The 17553-nt window shown below is 43.4% G+C and overlaps 1 protein-coding gene across 2 annotated transcripts in view; it reads left to right on the forward strand.

Moving 5' to 3' along the window:
- The first annotated feature begins 1894 nt into the window (after positions 1 to 1894).
- Positions 1895 to 17553, forward strand: part of SRP68 (signal recognition particle 68) — a 36662-nt gene continuing 21003 nt past the window's right edge. For both annotated transcript variants that reach the window (XM_025468061.3, XM_049114542.1), the window contains exons 1-8: positions 1895 to 2081; positions 3857 to 3923; positions 6253 to 6366; positions 8840 to 9035; positions 10702 to 10784; positions 11264 to 11373; positions 11735 to 11817; positions 13634 to 13774. In XM_025468061.3, the coding sequence (XP_025323846.3) occupies positions 1916 to 2081; positions 3857 to 3923; positions 6253 to 6366; positions 8840 to 9035; positions 10702 to 10784; positions 11264 to 11373; positions 11735 to 11817; positions 13634 to 13774 (960 nt within the window). In that variant the 5' untranslated portion in view covers positions 1895 to 1915. The remainder of the gene's footprint in view (positions 2082 to 3856; positions 3924 to 6252; positions 6367 to 8839; positions 9036 to 10701; positions 10785 to 11263; positions 11374 to 11734; positions 11818 to 13633; positions 13775 to 17553) is intronic.

Below are 17553 nucleotides of genomic sequence, written 5' to 3' on the forward strand. Positions count from 1 at the left end.
ATGATCATGACCTGAGCCAAAGGTACACGCTCAACCACTGAGTCACCCAGGTGCCCAGATTTTCCTTCCTTTTTAAGGCTTAATATTATTCCAGTGTATGGATATACCACTTTGTTTATTCCTGGAGGACCACTGGGTTACTTCCATCTCTTGGCTATTGTTAATAATGCTTCTATGAACATGAATGTACAAATATCTCTTGGAGATTCTACTTTCAATTCTTGTGGATATACACCCAGAAGTGGAACTACCAGATGGAATCATAATTCTTCAGTTTTCCAAAGAACCATCATACTGGTTTTTGCAGTGGCTGTACCATTTTACATTTGCACCAAAAGCACACCAAGGTTCTGATTTCTCCATATCCTCTCCAATACATGGTATTTTCTTTTATCACTATTTTTTTTTTAAATAGTAATGATCCAAAAAAAAAAATAGTAATGATCCAGGGGCACCTGGGTGGCTCAGTCCATTGAGTGTCTGACTTTGGCTGAGGTCACAATCCCCAGGATTAGCCAGGCTCAGCGAGTCCGGGTTGGGGAGTCGGTTGTGGCAGGGGTGGTGTCCATGCTCAGTAGGGAGTTGGCCTGTCTCTTGCCCTCTGCCCCCCCCACTTGTGGGCTCCCTCTCAAATAAATAAACAAATAAATAAATAAAATCTTTTTTTTTAATAAATAAAATCTTAAAAAAAATAGCAACCATCCAAAAAATATATATATATATAGTAATCATCCTAATGGATGTGAAATGATAGTTCATCGCGGGGTTGATTTACATTTCCCTAATGATTAGTGATACTGAGTAGAGACTTTAATTTCTTTCTTTCTTTGTTTCTTTCTTCTTTCTTTTCTTTCTTAAAAGATTTTGATTATTTGAGAGAGAGAGAGAAAGCAAGCACAAGAGCAGGGGGAGAAGGAGAAGCAGACTCCCTGAGGATCCATCCCAGGACCCTGAGATCATGACCTCTTAACCTACGGAGCCACCCAGCCGCCACTAAATTGCCTCATTTCATCTTCATAAAAACTGTCTTAGGGATCCCTGGGTGGCGCAACGGTTTGGCGCCTGCCTTTGGCCCAGGGCGCGATCCTGGAGACCCGGGATCGAATCCCACGTCGGGCTCCCGGTGCATGGAGCCTGCTTCTCCCTCTGCTTGTGTCTCTGCCTCTCTCTCTCTCTCTCTCTCTCTCTCTCTGTGTGACTATCATAAATAATAAATAAAAATTTAAAAAAAACTGTCTTAATTGGTTATCCCCATTTCACAGAGAAGGGAAAGCATTTAGAGGGAAACCAAGTTATTTGCCCAACATCTCCCAACGCATGTTGCAGAGCATGTCTCCCTCCTGAACTGCTGGACTGCTTGCTCCCAAATCCAGGGACAAGGGTCGCCAGCTGGGCCAGGAGCCTCCCCACTTGCTGACCCCTGACCCCGCCAGCGCTTTCTCAGGGTGGGCCCCAGAGGAGAGCGCAGAGGCGCGGTTCCCTAACAGGAGGAGTGCTTCATTCGGGGAGTGTGGGGAACCCCAGCTCCCCAGTATCCAGGGACGTAGACACCCCAAACCCAAATTCCTTAGCCAACCTCCCCCGCCCTCTGCGCTTGGGACGTGAGCTGGCTCCTCCGTGCAGGGATGCAGGAGACAGAGGGGGTCCACCTTCCAGTCTTCCGCCCTCAGTGCCGGGAAAAGAGCTTAACACCTCTGGTCCGGCCCCCGAGCTCGCCCTCAGCCTTGCCGGCCGCGACCCGGGAACCCGAGCCTACGCGCAGGCGCACTCCAACAAGTGGCTTAGGCGTGCGGACCCGGCCGTCGGCGGCGGAGTCCGCCGCTATCCCGTCAGGCGGTCGGGGCAGGCCTCGCTCTCTTCCGCCTCCGTCGTCCCGCCTCCTCTATCCCGTCTGTCTCTGCGGCGCTGGGGCAAGATGGCTGCCGAGAAACAGGTTCCCGGTGGCGGCGGCGGCGGCGGCGGCGGCGGCGGCGGGAGCGGCGGCGGACGCGGTGCCGGAGGAGAGGAAAATAAGGAAAACGAACGGCCTTCAGCTGGATCGAAGGCAAACAGAGAATTCGGGGATAGCCTGAGTTTGGAGAGTATCCTAGAGTAATCGGGCCTAACTCGCTATGACTACGTGTCGATGTGCAGGGCCGGGGGCGGGAGAGGCGGCGGGTCCCGGCACGTCCCGGGCAGGAGAGGCCTCGGGTTGCAGTTTCTCTCGCTCTTACTTTCTGGCACTCATTTACAGGGTATTGTATTTCGATCGGTCTTTTCTCGCTTCTCATTCGCCTCCCAGGCTGGGGGAGCGTCCTCTTCTCTCAAGCGGTACCGGGGGCGGGGGTGGGGAGGCGGGTATTGGGCAGAGTTTTGCAGTTTCCCTGCGCTTGCACACGTGGAGGGCTGGTGACGGGGATGACACTGTGGCCACCCCAGTGAGCTGCGCTCTTGGCACCTTGAATCGCTGAACTGCGGGGGGGCAATTGCAGTATTGACATTTTGTCTTAATACTTTTGTCGACAGCTGTCGGAGAATGGATAGTGAGCATTACAATTTGATGCTCTGGCAGTGGAGCAAGGATTGAGGAAGAGCTTGTTGTCCATTTTTAATAGAAGCGTAGCTTAACATCACTTGTATGGCTTTTTTTTTTTAAGATTTATTTATTTATTTATGATAGACACAGAGAGAGGGGAGAGAGAGAGAGGCAGAGACACAGGAGGAGGGAGAAGCAGGCTCATGCAGGGAGCCCCACGCAGGACTTGATCCCGGGACTCCAGGATCCCGCCCTGGGCCAAAGGCAGGCGCCAAACCACTGAGCCACCCAGGGATCCCCTTGAATAGCTTTCTTGAGGGGTCTGTAGGCATTTTATCTCGTGGAGAGTTGTTCAGTTGACCTGGAGGGATGGGCCTGTAGTTTACATCCAAGTGTATCACAACCGAGTGCCCGAGGCACTAGTTTGTGGCTTTTTGAAATGAATAACAGATGGAGAAAATGTAGTTGAATTTCTGAAATAACACGTTTAGCTTCACATGCTGTTTTCAGGGGTTTGGAGTTTTACTTTTTGAACTGGTGATAGATATAGTTTTAAATGGTATTAGAACGATTTGGTTTCTTTTTTACAAAACTTACACCTTCTTATTCCTTTCTAGTTGTTGAAAGAGTCCTTATGGCGTTCAGTATTTCAACATAAGTCTGCAGAGCAACGTTGAGGAAACTTTAGAGGGGAATTCAAATTGTAGATAAAGGTCCCTGGATTTCCTAAAGTTTAGCACATGATCTTAAAATATTTTTAAGATTCTTAAAAAGGAGAGTTTGGTCAGGTTTTTTTTTTTTTTCTTTAAAAGAAAAACTAATATTTTTATGCAAGCTGTGGCCTCGTTTGGTTGGCATGCGCTAACCATAGGCTCATACAGGATCACAGCTGTTAAGGAAAAGTTAGATTTGGTAGATGTAGGAAGTTATGCAAATAGAGGAGTAGTACACGTCATTTTTAAACCTGAATCTGCTCGAATGAGTAAAATACTGGGTCCAGGTGTAAATCAGTGGGAACAACCCCAGCTTTATCCAGTAGTTAAAATCCAGCAACTTTTTTTTTTTAAGGTGTTGATTTAAGGAATCCTCAGTGGCTAATAACGCTCTTTTTTTAGTTTGAAAGTAACAGGTTTGGGGGAACAGTTTTTCTACTTGGTTAGCCATGTCCTGTGACAAGATAGCTATTGAAAATGATGACAAGAGATTTCAGTAGTTAATGTACGAAGTATTTCAGCAATGTTGAATGTGCTGTGGTTTGATACAAATATTGAGTAATGGGAATATGTTCATGATTTATTTGGATTCTTACCATTGTAAGTTTTTCCTTAATCTTGGCTCTAGTTCTTCAGATAATTAAGGAATCCCAGCAGCAGCATGGTTTGCGGCATGGAGATTTTCAGAGGTATAGGTTAGTATCGTGTGCAAGATGTATGCAAATTATTGTGGACTTTTCAAACTTGGTTTGCTTTTGTTAATATCCTACTTATTTTGCTGTGTCAGTTATACTTGGAAAGTTTGACTCTGAACTTATATTGAGGCCTTTTTTTTTTTTTTTTTTAAGATTTTATTTATTCATGAGAGACAGAGAAAGAGAGGCAGAGACCCAGGCAGAGGGAGAAGCAGGCTCCATGCAGGGAGCCCGACGTGGGACTTGATCCCGGAACTCCAGGATCAAGCCCTGGGCTGAAGGCGGTGCTAAACCACTGAGCCACCCGGGCTGCCTATACTGAGTCTTTAAAATGTCCTTTTCAAATTTAAAATTTCATAATGAATAAAAGCCAACTGTTTATCCATTTTGCCTCATAATATGCAGATACACTGGAGGCTTTTGCTGAAAATAGCAAACAGTTATGGTAATAATTTTTGTTAATCCTAACCATATTGTCAGTTTTTCAGTTCCTTATTTATTTTAAAGTAAGCGCTGTGCCCAACTTGGGGCTTGAATTCATGACCCCGAGATCAAGAGCCACCTGCTCCACGGAATGAGCCAGCCTGGCACCCTATATAAGGCGAATTTCTATGATATCATTATAATTTATTGGTAAACTCTGTAACAGCCTTCAAGTTGGAAAACAAATTTAATATAACTCTTAAAAATAGATGCCTAGTGTATAATATAATCCAGTATTTTGGAAGCAGAAATATCCAACCATTTCATATTGAAGATACAGGCTTTGGCTACTGAACTTTTTTTTTTTTTTTTTAAGATTTTATTTATTTCTCCGTCTGCTTGTGTCTCTGCCTCTCTCTGTGTCTCTCATGAATAAATAATAAAAAAAAAAACTTTTAAAAAATATTTATTTGAGAGAGCATGCACATGCATGCATGCAAGGAGAGGGAAAGTAGATTCCCAGTTGAGCAGGGAGCCCAACGTGGAGCTGAATCCCAGGATCCCAGGAGCCAGGGATCATGACTGACCCAAAGGCAGACACTCAACTGGGCACCACTGGCTATAGGACTTTAAAAAGTGCTAGTAAAGAAAACACTCTACCGATTCTAAGGAGTGAGCATTGTCATAGAGGGTCCACAGTGCTGGGGCAGCATGAGCAAGGTGGAGAGTGGTAGAAAATGAACTTTTTTTTTTTTTTTTTAAGATTTTATTTATTTGACAGAGCACAAGTAGGGAGAGAGGGAGAAGCAGGCTCCTGGCTGAGCAGGGAGCCCAACTTGGGACTTGATCCCAGGACCCCAGAGTCATGACCTGAGCTGAAGGCAGATGCTTGACCGACTGAACCACCAGGGTACCTTAAGCCCTGGTAACTTGTGCAGATGATAGTGTAGGAGTGATGGGAAGCCATGAAAAGGTTTTAATTGGAGATTGTTACAACTTGGGTTTTTTTTGTTTGTTTTTTTTAATAAGGAAAATTTCAAAAACAGATGTAGAGCTACTGTAATGAATCCATCACTCAGTTATTACAGCGATCAGCTTTTTGCCCTCTGTTCCCTCTTTTTTTTTTTTAAGATTTTTAAAATTTATTCATGAGAGAGGCAAACCACTGAGCCACCTAGGGACCCCCCCCTTTTTTTTTTTTAAGTTAAGCTCCATGCCATTGTGGGGCTGGAACTCACAACCGTGAAATCAGGACCTGAGCCAAGACCAAGAGTCGGACATTTAACTGACTGAGCCACCCAGGTGGTGCCCCTGTTCCCTCTTCTCTTTAAGAAAATCTGTTTTGAAAAAAAAAAAAAAAAGAAAATCTGTTTTGGGGGCACTTGGGTGGCTAAGTGGTTGAGCGTTGGCCTTTGGCTCAGGTCGTGATCCTGGGGTCCTAGGATCGAATCCCACATCAGGTTCCCAGCAGGGAGCTTGATTCTCCCTCTGTCTATGTGTCTGCCTCTCTCTGTGTGTCTCTCATGAATAAAATATTTTTTTATTGAGGGATTTTTTTTTACCATTATATTGAAGTATAATTTATATACAGAGAAGTAGAGATAAATTTTTCACAACCTGTAACTAGCAGACATTATCAGCATCCCTGAAGTCCCTGTTTTGCTCCTTCTAATCACAAACCCTTCCTCCCCAAAGGTCCCCACAACCATGACCCCTGACACTGAGATTAGGTTTGAAATGTGTTTTCGGCAACACCAGTCATACTGCCCTGCATCAGTAAATGCGAGATGGTGTGTGGTGTCTGTGGAAACCATAAGTAGAACACCTCAAACCTTTGGCCTTACTTTGTTATCAAACCTGCTGTTGCAAGTACTGTCAGCTTGCCTGAACTGTCGTTTTCTTTCAGGGGCTACTGTTCCCGTAGACAAAGACGTCTTCGGAAAACACTCAACTTCAAGATGGGGAACAGGCACAAATTTACAGGGAAAAAAGTAACTGAAGACCTTCTGACTGATAACAGGTACTGCGTGCTCCATGCTAGTTGTTAAATACTTCTTGCTAATACATGTATCAAGCACTTATGTATTAGACGCTGTGCCAGAACTCTATCTCAGGTGATGCTTCTCGCAGCTCTCTGGAATAGACACGTGTACTATTAAGTTATACGATGAGGAAACTGAGCCTCACAGAGGTTCAGTAAGGTTTTCAGGAGCTGTGCTGGAGTGCAGTTAGGACCTGATGGGGTATTGGTGAGGGTTCTGGAATGTAAGTTTCAGTGTATACTTAAATCCATGCATCTTAAATGGAATCTGTGTGTGAATTACTCCTGGAGAGTTTTGTGTTTCAGTGCTGAATATAACCATGCTTAACATTCGCAGAAGGATCAGTCTGTCAAGCAACATGTAGTAGAGGTGTCTAGGCCAGTTCCTCAGATTTCAGCCTATGGGCCAAATTGGTCCTTTTGCCATCTGTTTTGGTAAAGTGCTTTTTGTTTGTTTTGTTTTGAGTGAGCGCGCATTTGGGGGTGGGAGGGGATGAGCAGAGGGATAGGGAGAATCTTAAGCAGGTTCCACGTTTAGTGCAGAGCTGCTGTGGACTGTCTCACCACCCTGAGATCATGACCTGAGCTGAAATCAAGAGTTGGATGCTTAACCCACTGAGCCACCCAGGCGCCCCCGTGTTTGTAAAGTTTTATTGTCACACAGCCATTTATTTAGGTATTATAGCTGTTTTTTGTGCCAGAGGAGGAGGGTAGTTGTGACAGAGACCATATGGCCTATAAAACCTAAAATGTTTACTGTTGAGCTCTTTACAAAAAAATGTTTGCTGTCCCCTAATCTAAATATGTGGCCAGGACAGAGCGAGACACCATCTTGGACATAGAAGAGTTAGAGAGGCACAGTTCTTGAACCTGGTTGACTGTGATCTTGTTGAGAGATACTGGTCAAGTTCAAAACTAGGAGCATTGTAGCTGCTGTATTGTATGTCATTTACTCTTAAGAATTCTGAAGTCTTGGGCAGCCCGGGTGGCTCAGTGGTTTTAGTGCTGCCTTCAGCCCAGGGTGTGATCCTGGAGACCCAGGATCCAGTCCCACATTGGGCTCCTTGCATGGAGTTTGCTTCTCCCTCTGCCTGTGTCTCTGCCTCTCTATCTGTGTCTCTCACGAATAAATAAATAAAATATTAAAAAAAAAAAAAAGAATTCTGAAGTCTTGAAAGTTGGTTGTTTTGTTTTTTTTTAAGTAATTTCTATACCCAGCGTGGGGCCCGAACTCACAGCCCAGAGATTAAGAGTCATATGCTCTTCTGACTGAGCCAGGGAGGCGCCTGGGGGGGGGTCGGCGGGGGGGGGGGGGGGGGGGCGTTGATTGGGAAACCAGGAAGCCAGTGTTGAGGAGGCTGGACCTTGAGGGATTTCTGAGAGGAAAGAACATTCTGTGTGAGGGAAACAGAATGCCTAGGTGTCTGAATGTATTTTAGGAATTATAATACTCTGGATGGTTGTTAGCTGCTGCTCAGGCAGTAGAGAGGCTGGGAGCTTGGTGTATGGAGGCACAGAAAACTAGAGCTTAGAGACCGTGATGGGATTCAGCAGGATGTATCAGTTAAATCTAATGAGAACAGGTTAGGAAGGATCTCTTATAGTGGGATCTTTTATTTTGAAGAGACAAGATTAAGCTGATGTTTAAGGAATATTAAGGCATTAGTTTCACAAAAGAGTCTCCAGTGGGCACCCCAGGTGGTTCAGTGGTTTAGCACCAGCTAGCCAGCTAGTGCTGCCTTCAGCCCAGGATGTGATCCTGGAGACCCAAGATCCAGTCCCACGTCAGGCTCCCTGCGTGGAGCCTGCTTCTCCCTCTGCCTGTGTCTCTGTCTCGCTCTCTCTCATGAATGAATGAATGAATAAATAAAATAAAAAAAAAAGAGATTCTCCAGTATAACAATAAAGTGACTAATTTAATCGGTCCTTAATAAGTGCCAAACTCTGGTTTAAGCGTGTTACATGTATTATTGCATGGGAGATTGAGGCACAGAAAAGTTAGTACTTTGTCCAACATCACATAGCTAGTGACGGATGACACTGAGATTCCAATCCTGACTCTAGAACCTTTTTCTTAATCACTTCAGTATATTGCTTCTTAAGAACTTAGTTTTCAGTTGGGTTGGGATGGAAGTGACGTTTATTCTAAGATGAGGCCCAGTTGTGTGCCTGGACTGCCTCTTTGCTAAAATTGGGGTGGGGTAGGTCTGGGTTTGTCAAGTTGAGGTGGTAGCAGTGTTTTTAATGAGACGTGTCTGGTAGGTGGTTAGAAACTTGAGGTGGAGCCTGGTCAGAGATACCGATCAAATGCCATGATCAATACTGTGAGAAGAGTAGTTCTGAGGAGGAAAGCCAGGCAGGGCGTAGAGAGAAGTTGAGAGGCTGAAGCTTGTGCCTTAGGGAATATCAGAGTCTGATGCTCCTGGCATTCATCATGTTCTCTCTCATTTAGATATTTGCTTCTGGTTCTGATGGATGCTGAACGAGCCTGGAGCTATGCCATGCAGCTGAAACAGGAAGCCAACACTGAACCCCGAAAACGTTTCCACTTGTTGTCTCGCCTTCGCAAAGCTGTGAAGCATGCGGAGGAATTGGAACGCTTGTGTGAGAGCAATCGCGTGGATGCCAAGACCAAGTTAGAGGCTCAGGTCAGTGACTTAACGTCTGCTTTGCTTTATTGAGAAGATTGGAGACATGACTTTATGGTTAAACAACATTTTCTTTCTTTTTTTTTTTTCTTTTTTCTTCTTTTTTTTTAATTTAAATTCAGTTAGCAGGGCAGCCCAGGTGGCTTAGCGGTTTACTGCCGCCTTCAGCCCAGGGCATGATCCTGGAGACCCTGGATCGAGTCCCATGTCGGGCTCCCTGCATGGAGCCTGCTTCTCCCTCTGCCTGTATCTCTGCCTCTTTCTCTCTGTGTCTCTCATGATGAATAAATAAAATCTTTTTTTTTTTATTTAGTTAACATATAGTGAATTAATTAGTTTCAGTGATTCATCAGTCTCATAATATCCAGTGCTGATTACATCACGTGCCCTCCTTAGAACAGTTTCTTAATGTTATAAATTGACGGGAGAGGAAATAACACCGTCTTGCTTTTTCAAGGCAAAGTTGTCTTCTCTTTTGTTTTTGAGCTCTTGGTTTGTTTTTGTTTTCTTCCCCCCACTTTATGTATGTATATATGTAATTTCTGCACCCAGTGTGGGCCTTCAGCTCATGACCCCAAGATCAAGAGTCACATGCTCTACCAACTGAACCAGCCAGGTGCCCTGAGCTCCTGGTTTTTAATAATCAGCTTTAACTTTTTTTTAAAAGTTCATGCATCTTTGAAAATGAAGATAAAAAGCTTGACTCTTAGATCTGGGAAGTTTACAAAATGGAACTTTTTTTTTTCAGGACTCTGCGTTTTTTAAAATTTAATTTTATTTAAATTCAATTAATTAGGGATCCTGGGTGGCGCAGCGGTTTAGTGCCTGCCTTTGGCCCAGGGCGCGATCCTGGAGACCCGGAATCGAATCCCACGTCGGGCTCCCGGTACATGGAGCCTGCTTCTCCCTCTGCCTCTGTCTCTGCCTCCCTCTCTCTCTCTCTCTCTCTCTGTGACTATCATAAATAAATAAAAATTAAAAAAAAAATTCAACTAATTAACATATGGTGTACTATTAGTTTCAGAGAAATAAGAATTTATTTATTTTCATTTTTTTATTGGAGTTCAATTTGCCAACATATAACACTCAGTGCTCATCCCATCAAGTGCCCCCCTCAGTGCCCGTCACCTAGTCACCCCATCCCCCTGCCCACCTCCCCTTCCACTACCCCTTGTTCGTTTCCCAGAGTTAAGAGTCTCTCATGTTTTGTCACTCTCTGATTTTTCCCATTTTCTATCCTTTCCCCTATAATCCCTTTCACTATTTTTTATATTCCCCATATGAGTGAAACCATATAATGATTGTCCTTCTCCGATTGACTTAACTTCACTCAGCATAATACCCTCCAGTTCCATCCACGTCAAAGCAAATGGTGGGTATTCTTCATTTCTAATGGCTGAGTAATATTCCATTGTATATATAGACCACATCTTCTTTATCCATTCGTCTGAGAATTTTTAACTTATTTATTCATGAGAGAGACAGAGAGAGAAAGAGGCAGAGACACAGGCAGAGGGGGAGAAGAGAGAGAGGCAGACACAGGCAGAGGGAGAGGAGCAGGCTCCATGCAGGGAGCCCGGCATGGGACTCGATCCTGTGTCTCCAGGATCAGGCCCTGGGCTGAAGGCGGGCTGGATGTTGAAGTAGTTCCCTTCCCCCCTTCCAGGCTTACACGGCTTACCTCTCAGGAATGCTGCGTTTTGAACATCAAGAATGGAAAGCTGCGATTGAGGCTTTTAACAAGTGCAAGTAAGTGGTCTGATTCAAAAGCTATGGCCAGTTTCACTTGTATATAGTTCCGTTCAGGCTGCAGATCATCTGATAAGATTGTTTCTAGAGAAGTACAATTATTTATTTAAGATTTATTTATCTTAGAGTGCACGCAGGAGAGAGCACACAATGGGGAGGACAGAGGGAGAGAGAGAATCTCAAGCAGATGCCCTACTGAGTGAGGAGCCTGACATGGGGCTCAGTCTCATGACCTCAAGATCATGACCTGAGCTGAAATCAAGAGTTGGGCACCCAATCAACAGAGCTAGCTCCAGTTATTTATTTATTTTTCATTCCCTTTAGGAATATTGATTATTCTCATTCCTCCTTAGAACCATGCTAATTCTCATAATTGATAGAAGGGTCTCAAAGTGCCATGTTTTGTTTTTAGCTGATGTGTTCCCTTTTATTTTCTTAAAATAAGGCTGTTGTGAAAGCTAATGTTTCTTTCCTCACAGAACTATCTATGAGAAACTAGCCAGTGCTTTCACAGAAGAGCAGGCTGTGCTATACAACCAACGTGTGGAAGAGATCTCGCCTAATATCCGCTACTGTGCATATAACATTGGTGAGCAGAGGCTGAGTTGAGCAGAAATGGGTGGGTTGGTGGTAGTTCATCTCAGAGAGCCCTAGAGGATTTATTTAACTTTTAGGCTTTCCTTGTCCCTGCCTCCATCCTTGGCATGGGTTTTGGCTGATGAGAAAAGTAGAGCTGTCGAAGTCAGCCCAGCTTAAAATCACAGAATGCAGTTCCTTTGCTTTGTTTCCATCATGCCAAGTTCTGTACTCCTCAGGAGCTTTGTAAAGGGACTTGGGGTTCACCAAAACTTGCTTCTGCAAGGGGAAGAGCTCAGATTTGAATCTAGTGGTTCTTGAGAGAACAGACCAGACCCTTGAGGATTTCCACTCAATAGCTTTCTCTTTCTCAGGGGACCAGTCAGCTATCAATGAACTCATGCAGATGAGATTGAGGTCTGGAGGCACTGAGGGTCTCCTGGCTGAAAAATTGGAGGTAATGTAGTCTGTACATTTTTGTGAACTCTTTGGTTTAAAAAAATCCAGAAAAAGAAGTAATCCATAATCTCAATACTTAGCATAATTACTATTAATATGTGTATATTTCTATCCCTGTTTTTTTTTTTTTTTTTTAAGATTTTATTCATTTATTTGGTGGGCTGGGGGATGGAGCACACAAGCAGGGGGAGCAGCAGGTAGTGGGAGAGGGGGAGCCAACTCCCCGCTGAACAGGGAGCCTGATGTGGAGCTCCGTCCCAGGACCCTGGGGTCACAACCTGAGCCAAAGACTCAACCAACTGAGCCACCCAGACGCCCCATAGATCCATGTATTTTTAATTAAAACCTTTTTCATTTAATATTGTATTCAATTTTTTATCTCACTTATTTTCTAAGCAAGTAATGTAGGCAAATTAAAAAAGGAAATACAAAAGGTAGGGGAGAACTAAATGGTAAAATCAGAGGTAACCATTACATACGTGTGTATGTGTATGTATGATTTTATTGGTTTATTTAGAACGAGAAAGAGCCCAGGTGGGGGAAAGGGCAGAGGGAGAAGGGGAGCAAGAAGCCCGAGCAGACTCCCTGCTGAGTGCAGAGCCTGACTCAGGGCTCAATCCCACAACCCTGAGACCACACAACCTGAGACAAAACAGTCAGATGCCTAACCGACTCAACCACTCAGGCACCCTGAAAAGGCATATATTTTCTAAATGGGATCTCAGTATAGTGTTTAATAATGTGTTTTTTAAATATAATATCCCAAGTATTTTTTTTCACTTCAGTAAATATTCCTACACTGTCATATCTTGATAGCCACGTGGTACTCTTGTATTGAAGTCGGCTTCACATGAGCACTTTGCTGTTGTTAAGTGATAAATAGTATTACTGTGAATATCCTTCTTGTACACATTTTTAGTTATTTCCTTAGGATACGTTCTTAAACGTTGCATTGAATATTTTGGGAGCTTTTGATTCATAGTGATAAATTTCTTTAGATTTCTCTTAATTCAGGACATCTGGTTGGCTTAGCAGTTGGGCGTCTGCCTTTGGCTCAGGGTATGATCCCAGAGTCCCGGGATCAAGTCCCACACACATCAAGCTTCCTGAATGGAGCTTGCTATTCCCTCTGCATGTTTCTCTCTCTCTCTCTCTCTCTCTCTCTCTCTCTCTCATGAATAAATAAATAAATAAAATCTTAAAAAAAAAGATTTCTCCTGATTCACATTTCTGCTTGCAATATATACAAGTATGTTTTTTTCTTACACTCTTACCAAAGCTTAGTGTTGCTTTTTTTATTTAATTTTTTTAAGTTAAAAAATTTTTTTTATCATTATTTTTTTAAGTAGTCTCCACATCCAACTTGAACTCACTACCCCGATGCCAAGAATAACATGGGCACTGAACCAGCCAGGTGCCCCAATGTCGCTGTTTTAAATTTTCTGTTGTGTCCTTTTCATGTTTGAATTTCTATAAATTAGGATAAATGATACACCAAGGAGGGATTTATTTATTTATTTAAGATTGTATTTATTTATTCATGAGAGGCAGGGGGGCGGGGCAGAGACATAGGCAGAGGGAGAAGCAGGCTACATGCAGGGCAGCCTGATGTGGGACTTGATCCCAGGACTCCAGGATCACAACCTGAACCAAAGGCAGACGGTCAATCACTGAGCCACCCAGGTGCCCCACCAAGGAGGAATTTAAATACCATTTATATATACTAGTATATAAGGTGTAATATGTTGGTTATAGAAAGAGACCACTTTCACCATCAACAATTAAAGCTTTGACTTCTGAAAACTATTTTCCAGGCATTGATCACTCAGACTCGGGCCAAACAGGCAGCCACCATGAGCGAAGTGGAATGGAGAGGGAGAACGGTTCCAGTGAAGATTGACAAAGTGAGGATCTTTTTGTTGGGATTGGCTGATAACGAAGCAGCCATTGCCCAGGTAAGGAGCAGCTGCCCGTTCTGTCATCCATATATGTTTGAAGTTGTCCTTGTGTGCTTAAGGTGTAGATGGGTGTTCATTTCTCACAAAACAAAAACTTGTCTTAATGCTATTTGGGATTTGGTCACCAAATTATTGTAAAGGCTGAGCTCATAGAAGAGTTGTTGCATTTAGAGGGCAAAGAAATTGGCAGTGGCACTCCTAGACATGGACATAGAAATGGGAGTGGTGAGAGGCTGGCTTAATGGAAGGGGTCCTGTCGGGCCCAGCAGGTGGTGCAGCAGCTTAACTGTTGCTGTCTGACCTCTTGTCCTAGCCTTCTATCCCTAAAGGGGCCCCCCTTATTCCTGAGCAGTTTCAGAAGAGCCTGGCTAAGCCAGAATATCTTGTTTGACATGTGGCATTTACGTAACATTCATACAAAGCGGTACTACTTGATGTTGCTTACTGACTTGTTACCTGTTCATGGGTATGAACACCTGAGTTTCAAAAGATGAGAGACCCGGGTAATCTTGGTTTGTACAAAGTAGACCGAGACAAAAGCACTTTTTGGATCTCTTCCTTGAGGTGAAAAGCATCTAAAGAAAACCCCTGGCTGCTGAGCATATCTGCAGGCTCCCCATGAACCAGGGGCATTTCCTGACACTTCACAGTAAGCTGTTGTACCCTGAGTAATTTGTATGTGGGAGTGCTTTCTTTGTTAGTTGTGCTCATGAGTTGTTTTAAGCACCCAAACTTTTCAGTGACTTGTTCTGAAGTAGCTACACTGGGTTGAGGACACTTCAGCAGTGGAAGAGCAGAGCTGCCATCAGTGACAGTGGGACAGGAGTTCTGGCTGCAGTCAGAGTTGGGGGAGGCCCAGGGAGCACATAAATAGGGGGCTCCTTAGGAATGGGGCCACAGACATATATTAAAGGACAAGGAAAATTAACATTTATTAATTTTAAAAAGTTATTTAGCTTAAAGTTTAGAAAAGGTAAGTGTTTTTAAGAGATCAGCTGATAGTCCCACTTCCCATATACTTTCATTGATGTTACATTGTGCTGATAAAAAGGACAAGACTGGATTTCCTTTTAGTCTTCATATTCATAAGAGGTGTTACGTATTTTTTCACTTGTTGAAATCATACCTCAATACACTTTTTTTTTTTAAGATTCCATTCACCCATTCATAGAGACAGAGAGAGAGAGAGAGAGGCAGAGACACAGGCAGAGGGAGAAGCAGGCATCATACAGAGAGCCTGATGTGGGACTCGATCCAGGGTCACGCCGCTGCGCCACCAGGGCTGCCCCCTCAATACACTTTTGAATCCTGTTTTACTTATCATGTTGTAAGGATTTTCCATGGGCTTACGTATCAATTCACAAACTTTAAGAATATGCCGTGGCTACCTGGACAGAAACACCACAGAGATGAACAAAGGAGGGTCACGGTCCTCCTTAATGTCCTAGATACGCTGCTTAAAGCTTTTGTGTTTTGACATTTTTAACCCTATGGGGTAGGTGATACTCTCATTGTACAGATGGGAAAATAGGTCTCAGAGAGACTGTATAACTTGTACACAGCCATACATGTCTGATAGAAGGGAGTGCTTGCCTGTAAACCATACCCTTTTGACTCCAAAGAGTGCATATTCCTTGAAATTTTCCACATATCAGGAAGACTAGTAACAGGATCATTTTACTTGAATAGTTAATGTAATCTTAATTAATGTAATCTTATAATACATGGTACACACAAGCAGAGTCCTGGGCCTTGGGAAAGACTGAATGAGCAGAATGTTAATTGAAAAATAGTCCCTGGGAAGGAATCCTCTCCAATTCAGTAGATTAGTGGGGGTAGGGGAGTTTCCCACATGGGAAGAGAAGGTTTAGTGGTGTTTTGTCTGAATTTATCTTTTTCCTGTTTTGTATGCATAATTAGAAAATGAAGACCCATATGGGGGAGATCTTTTTACCTTATTCGTAAAACCAGCTTGAGCAAAATTAGCTGAAGTGAAAGCATTTTACAACTGCATGTGAAGCCATTGCTTCTAAAATTGAAGGTCATGGGCAGCCCGGGTAGCTCAGCAGTTTAGTGCCGCCTTCAGCCCAGGGCCTGATCTTGGAGACCCAGGATCAAGTCCCACGTTGGGCTCCCTGCATGGAGCCTGCTTCTCCCTCTGCCTGTGTCTCTGCCTCTGTGTGTGTGTGTGTGTCTCTCATGAATAAATAAATAGAATCTTAAAAAAAATAATAAAATAATAAAATTGAAGGTCATTTCGAGCATGTGATGACTAGTTGAGCTTTGTGTACATTTTTAAAGGGATTACTCTCAAATTTGATTTTTAGTATATTTGAAGGGTTGACTTCTTGGTCTTCAGATCATAGTGTTTTGTTTTTTTTTTTAATAGGTTTTATGTATTTGAGAGAGAGAGCATGCACATGCAAGAGGGAGAGAGGGAAGGAGCACATGTATGTGGGCAGGGAAATATACAGAGGGAAAGGGACAATCAGACTCCCTGCTGAGCAAGGAGCCCTATGTGGGGCTGGATCCTAAGACCCTGGAACCATGACCTGAGCCGAAGACAGATACTTGACTAAGTCACCCAGGCGCCACCACCCCCCTTTAAAAAATTTTATTTATTGAGAAAGCATACTCGGGTGAGGGAGTAGAGGGAAAGGGAGAGAAAAATCTCAAGCAGACTCCCCACTGAATGAGGAGCCTGACTTGGGGCTCAGTCTCACAACCCCAAGGTCATGACCTGAACTGAAACCAAGAGTTGGACGCCCAACTCACTGAGCCACCCAGGTATCTCATAGCTGCTGCTGCTTTTTTTTTTTTTTTTTTTTAAATAGCTGCTGCTTCTGAAGCAGTTTAAGATTGGCCAAAATTGGGCTGCCTGGGTGGCTCAACATCTTGAATAGATTTAAAAAAAAAATACAGTTGACTCTTGAACAGCACAGGTTTGAACTATGCAGGTCCACTTATAGGTGGAATTTTTTGATAATACAATACTGTGAATGTATTTTTCATATGATTTTCTTAATGTTTTCTCTCCTTTAGCATACTTTATTATGAGAATATAGTATATAACATAGATTATAGAATCTAGTATGTATCAGAAGGGAGGTGGGTGGACCGGATGGGAAAAGAGTACACTGATAAAAAAAAAATAAAATGAAATTATTTAAAAAAAAAGAAAAAGGACATAAACTCAAGGCCTCACTCCCCAGAGATTTTGATTTAGTAAGTCTGAGTTGGGGCCTAAGAATTTGCTTTTTGGGGATCCCTGGGTGGCTCAGCAGTTTAGCGCCTGCCTTTAGCCCAGGGCATGATCCTGGAGTCCCGGGATCGAGTCCCACATTGGGCTTCCTGCATGGAGCCTGCTTCTCCCTTTGCCTATGTCTGTCTGTCTGTCTGTCTGTCTCTCTCTCTCTCTCTCTCTGTGTGTGTCTTTCATGAATAAATAAATAAAATCTTAAAAAAAAAATTGCTTTTCTTGTAAGCTCCCAAATGATGTTAATTCTGTTGGTCCCAGGACCGTGCTTTGAATAGTTCTACAAATCTTAATTATTTTATTTATTAGGTATTTGTGGAAAGATGAAAGAAAGTTAAAAGGCTTTGGCAAGCAAAAAGGGGGGAGAAAAGAATACAGTATATATAATAGACATGACACACAAAGTATGCATCAGTCCACTGTTATTGGTGAGGCTTCCTGTCAATAGGCTATTAGTAGTTAGGTTTTTGGGGAGTCAGATGTTAATACTCAGATCTTCGGCTGTGCCAGGGGTCTATGC

This window comes from Canis lupus, chromosome 9 (assembly GCF_003254725.2).
Source record: "Canis lupus dingo isolate Sandy chromosome 9, ASM325472v2, whole genome shotgun sequence".
Taxonomy (NCBI): Eukaryota; Metazoa; Chordata; class Mammalia; order Carnivora; family Canidae; genus Canis; species Canis lupus.